General features: G+C 34.5%; 1 protein-coding gene across 1 annotated transcript; it reads left to right on the top strand.

Moving 5' to 3' along the window:
* Positions 1-2,057: 2,057 nt before the first annotated feature.
* LOC114194391 (putative L-type lectin-domain containing receptor kinase S.7) lies at positions 2,058-4,804 on the top strand. The gene has a single exon (XM_028084577.2). It carries the CDS (start codon positions 2,182-2,184, stop codon positions 4,204-4,206), a length of 2,025 nt encoding a protein of 674 aa, XP_027940378.2. The 5' UTR covers positions 2,058-2,181; the 3' UTR covers positions 4,207-4,804.
* Positions 4,805-6,135: the final 1,331 nt, after the last annotated feature.

The raw sequence follows: 6,135 nt of genomic DNA, 5'->3' as shown, positions 1-6,135 counted from the left end.
ATTGATTCCTATAATGTTTTAAATAAAGTTCAAATAATTATAAAATTAAATATAAAATTACGTTCAACACAATAAAAATTCTTTAATTAATGTTTTGATCAAAAACTCTACTTTCTCTGATTGATTCCTAAAAAATAAACAAAATAAACAAATAATAAACCTCAATTGTCACGTGCCAAATATTCTTATTTTGATTTCATCATTTGACCACAAACATACCATAAACATCATTGTCTATATAGGATTTGATGTATATGCCCAATTTCAAATAAAGGGAAGAAAAGAATGTTAATGGGTGTACTTGGAAAAAGACAATGTACCAATACTTGAAGTTTGAAGAATGAAAATAAAAGACAAGATGTGCAACTTAGAAAAAATTAGGCCATAATGTTTTTTACTAATATATATATATATATATATATATATATATATATATATATATATATATATATACATATACATATATATGTATATATATATATATACATATATATATATATATATATATGTATATATATATATACATATATATATATATATATATATATATATATATGAGTACTTTTGTGAATTAAAGTTTAGCGGGTACGGGTATCCACAGGGATACTATGATACCTGTACCCACCCCGTTAACATGCGGGTATCAAAAATACTTGTACTCGCGGGTAGCGGATATCCATTTTTAATATTCGTTTCCTATCCGTTGCGGATTTTATCCGCAGATACCCGCGGGTACGGAATTTTTTGACATCCCTAAGTCGACCAGTCTTGACCTTCGATTTGGGCCAACCTATCTCGACCTTCAGCCCAGGCTATCCTGTATTAGCCTTTGGTTTGGGCCGACTCAAAAAAGCTCGACTCGATTTTAACTCAGATTCAAAATATTATTTGTAAGAGTTAATTAAAGCATTTTAATGGAACCAAATCCAGCTTAACCTCGATTTTAATCCATTCGAGAGAAAGCTTTGGGACCTAAAACTTTTCTTTTCCTCCCTCCTTTAAGGACTACTAAAAGAAAAACTAAATGAAAGAGTAAGTTACAACTAGGCTCCGAGCCATCTTCCTTCAGAAAATGATACTTTAACAAAGGTTTTTTTAACCAACTTTAACAAACTTCATTTTAGTTAAAAAATAAAAAAAATATTTATTTTAATTCTATTTATGAAAACTTTCTCAAATTCAAAAAAAAATCTTTCTCAAAATATAATTTTCCTTTTCGAACTTGACACCTTATGTGTTAATCTTTTTGTTGATTATAAAATGATTCTACATTATCGGTTGAAAGTTTTTACTACACATATGTTAATCTCAATATATTTTATGAAGGGTTTTTTAAGATCATTCCTTCCATTCTAATAGCAGCAATTTGATTTTTTTTATACATATTATTTGTGACGATAAATATGTTACTTATTGAAACAATTTTATCAAAGTAATTTTACTCTCGGTAAATATATAATTTTTACATGTTACTAATTACAAACATCATGCAGTTTACTCAAAGACAAATTAAAAAAAAAAACAATAATTTCGTTAGAAAATATTCTGTATTCTACAATCAATAATTATAAACATTGATTATTGACTACACCAATCAGAAATTGTAAAATAATAAGGAGACGGTGCTCTGCATGTTTATTTGATCCACAATTACATTTCTCAATTATCATTATGCAGTAGACACATCACACTGAACAATATTCCTTATACACGTGTTCAAACTTGCTTGATCTAACATTTGTATCTAAAATATTATGATCATGTTTTGATTTGCATATGGATTACGGAAATGATATGGCTGAGCCAGAAAAGCAAAACTGAGTGGACCAGCAATTTTGAGCAACCAATTCTTCACCTCACATATCTCAATGTCATATCAGACCCCACATAGCAGGTTGTGATGCTTCCGTAATATGAGTGATACTAATCAAACTTTCTTTCATCACCCTTCATCATTTTCCTCCTCAAAATAATTTACATCACATAATTTCAATTACTTAATATCTTTTCAGCTTGAGTCCAATTCATAGTCTAATCATATTTGTTTTCTTCTGTTCTGGTTTATTAACCTTTGACACCTAATTCAACAATCTTAACTTTATCCGTTGCATTACTACCACAATTATTAGCACTGCCAGAAACCATATCATCTGAATTATTGGAACATCCTTTGTTTGTTCTATGCATTCAATGGCTTCTTCCTTATGCAACATCTTCCTCTTACTTTGTTTGTTTAATGTTCTGGCTTACCCAGTTGCAGTTCATTCAGCTGCTGATGTTCCAATTAATGTGACAAAGCACTTCTCCTTCTACAATTTCAGCTTCAGCAACAACCCCAGACTAGTTCATGATGTGAAGCTTCTTGGGAGTGCTAAGTTCTCAGATGAAAAGGGTTCTCTTCAAATCCCAGATGAGTCACAATACGCAGACATAAGACACCAAGCTGGTAGAGGCATCTATTCCTTCCCAATTCGGCTGCTAGATCCAACCACCAAGACCCCAGCTTCCTTTCAAACAACTTTCTCTTTTCAGCTCAACAATTCCACTGCCTCTGAGCAAGCTGCATATGGGGGTAGTGGCCTCACTTTCATCATTGTCCCTGATGAGTTCACTGTGGGAAGGCCCGGGCCATGGCTTGGCATGCTCAATGATGCTTGTGAAAATGACTACAAGGCAGTGGCAGTGGAGTTTGACACAAGAAAGAACCCAGAGTTTGGAGATCCTAATGACAACCATGTTGGCATCAACTTAGGTACCATAGTGTCTACCAAAGTTATCAATGTTTCTGACGTTGGAGTTTCCCTTAAGGATGGTTTTGTTCACCGCGCTTGGATCACCTATGATGGTCCTCAGAGGAGAATGGACATTCGTCTTGGAAGGGCCAATGAAGAGGATTATCCTTCCACACCTATCTTATCAGAATCTGTGGATCTCTCTCCTTATCTTAACGAGTACATGTTTGTGGGGTTCTCAGCTTCCACTGGTAACCATACACAAATCCACAACATACTCTCTTGGAACTTCACTTCTGTAAGCCAAGCTTTTCTTCGCTTCCCTTCATCTGAAACCTGCCAGGGTAAGATCTTACTTGAGAATAGTACAGCACCACCAACTACTGAGAAGAAGTCTTCTAAGAATGAGCCACCAAGAAGCTTTTTGATTTTTATGGGTTCTGTGGCATTGGCTCTGGCTCTTTTCCTTGGCTTCTACTTCATCAGCAGGCACAGGAGAAATGCTTCCAAGACAAAGACTTCAGTGGAGACAGAGATTCACTTGCCAAGGCCTCCAAACAAACCACGCCGCTTCACATTTTCTCAGCTTTCATCTTCAACTCGGTCGTTCAGTGAGATAGAGTTGCTTGGCAGTGATTCTAGAGGAGAATACTACAGAGGAAAGCTTTCTAATGGAAGCCAGGTGGCTGTGAAAAGGTTCTCAAATCAGTTTCTCAACACACATGGATCAGACAAGAAGCGTTTGCTGAAGGAAATCAAAGTCATTGGCCATGTTCGCCACCCGAATTTGCTTCCTGTCAGAGGGTGGTGTCAAGACAACCATGAAATCATGGTGGTCTATGACTTTGTTCCCAATGGCAGCCTAGACAAATGGTTATTTGGGGCTGGTGTTCTTCCATGGACTAGGAGGTTCAAAGTTATTAAGGATGTAGCTGATGGCTTGAGCTTCCTCCACACTAAGCAACTAGCCCACAAGAACTTGAAATGCAGCAGTGTGTTTCTAGATGTCAACTTCAGAGCTGTTTTGGGTGATTTTGGGTTTGTGCTGTTGGGGGCAGAATCAAAACAGTTTGAGTCAGCAGTGTGCCATGGTGCAGATGTGTTTGAGTTTGGTGTCCTTGTGTTGGAAGTGATAGCTGGAAGGGTAAGGGATGAGAAACAGGAGGGAAATCCAGAAGAGAGGAACCTATTGGATTATGCATGGAACTTGCATCAGATTGATGAGAAAGTTAAGCTGGTAGACAGAAGGATGGGATCATTGATCAACTTGGAGCAAGCAATTCGTGTTCTCGAAATTGGGTTGCTTTGCACCTTAAATGAGAACAAAGGAAGACCCTCAATGGAGCAAGTGGTGGAGTTTCTTCTGAACATGGATAAGCCCATTCCTGAACTGCCAAAAACTCGCCCTGTTTCCTTGTTCCCCTATAATAGCGCCAACACAGGACTTTGCAATACATATTCTTGCACTTTTTAGGCATGATGTTGGTGAATGAATACGTGGGAGATGTAAGAATAAATGTTGAAGGGACCATTCTTAAGCCTGCAACAATGGATTGATTTTCCAAATGCTGCAAGTGCTTAAAGTTTGTGTGTTTGTGACATGCTACATAAATATTGTGTTGTATTTAGCCTGGGGTATTCAATTTCAGCATGCTTTGGCATTTCTCTAGAAGATTCAAAGCTCGATGTAGGAGGATTTGTACCTCTATTTACAGTCCTCTTGCTACATGGCAAGTGAAAGATGGTTGAAAATGGTAAGAAGGGAAAGCATAATGTATGAAGAAAGGTTAAATTGTATGAATCAAAGCTCAAGTGTGTTTTTATGTCAAGGTAACACTGAAAAAGGCACTGAGAATTCTTCTTCTTAGCCTTTTAGTGATGATGTCTGTCTATCATTTTTGCACAAAGTAGAGGGTCTAAAATTCAAATCACAATGCATTATTAATTTTGTAAGGATGAAAATATATTAATTTTGGTGGGTGGGTGGTTGTTCCATATAGCATTTAAATCGCATGTGCTGTAGCTTACAATATGTCTTCGGTTTTTATTTGATATAATGATGATTTTATTTAGCTTTTGTGCGGTCCTATCTATTGTTGGTGAGGGAGTAGGGATTATGAAGGTGCGATGGAAATTGCTAAGGTAGCGAAACAAACTGGAAATTAAGATTAGTGAAACGGTGCCTCTTGCAATGACAGAAATTGGAGATGATTCTTCTGGAAATGATGATTTATCAGCTTGAATCTTTAACGTCGTTCTTCAATACTTCAATTCTAAATTTGTTAACGCTCTTCAAGATATCTTTTTTCCTTTTATGATTGAGTTCTGACTTGATCTAAATTATGTTCTATCTTGAACATTACAATTGTCTTGTCAAGAAAACTTTGTGCAATATGCTTCTGCATTTGAATTGTTCGAGCAACAATATTTCACATTCAATCAAACAATTCGTTCATCATTCATTTCCTAATACTCATTGGATTTAAACGTTTCTTTAAAAAACTTTCTTCTTCCAAATGTAATTATCACGATATATTTTTTTGAATGTTATAGCTTATATCATTAATTCTTTGTTTCAAATAATCATATCAATATATCAATTCATATGATCATTCATAGAATAAAGCATTCAAGATAAGAAAACATGTTTAATTCACTCTTTTGTTTAAACCATCCAACACCTTGGTTGTCTAATGTTTTTGTTACTTAGGTCACTTAACACCTTGTGTTACTCGAAGACAAATAGGCCATCTAAAGACTTTATTTGTCTAATGCTTCAAACTTAGTGAGTATCATGTATGTACTCATCTAACAGCTCGACTTGTATATTACTCATACTCGTCTAATGTTAAGACTTGGCCTTTGAATTTACTATACTTCTTGTTTTTGCTAACATATATGAAATATGGAGTTTAATCATTGAACAGGGTAGTCAACAATGAAATTCATATATTTTGATCTTCAAACTATGTTGGTCAATTCATTAACCTCATTATATTTGTTAGATGTTCTCTCTTATTCGTTTAACGTTGCTTCACATCTAACCAGAAACTTACTTGTCTAATAGAGTGATTGTTTGGTTATCATAAAAAACTATATTAGTTAATGGGACTCATCTACTTCAACAATCTCTCCCTTTTTATGATGACAAAACCATACAAGAGTAATTCAAACCATTTAATATCAAAACATACATTTGATCAATCGTATTATCATATCAAAATAAAATAGATCAAAATATGTTAGATTATCAATAGACCATTTTATATTTGTGATATCAAAATTTATGATTAATAATCAGAATCTCAAGTGTCAAAGTATAAGTTGATCATATATTAGCAAATAATCATAAGATCATCACACAGCAAAATAAAAAACAAAACGAAATAATCATTATTTAAAT

The sequence above is a fragment of the Vigna unguiculata genome, chromosome 8 (genome assembly GCF_037176805.1).
Source record: "Vigna unguiculata cultivar grain cowpea cultivar isolate G323 ecotype 2 chromosome 8, ASM3717680v1, whole genome shotgun sequence".
Taxonomy (NCBI): domain Eukaryota; kingdom Viridiplantae; phylum Streptophyta; class Magnoliopsida; order Fabales; family Fabaceae; genus Vigna; species Vigna unguiculata.
This window is presented reverse-complemented; position numbering and strand designations above follow the sequence as displayed.

Bases quoted from the DNA above. Each gene is read 5' to 3' on its own strand.
- LOC114194391 (XM_028084577.2), top strand. From the start codon at position 2,182: ATGCATTCAATGGCTTCTTCCTTATGCAACATCTTCCTCTTACTTTGT.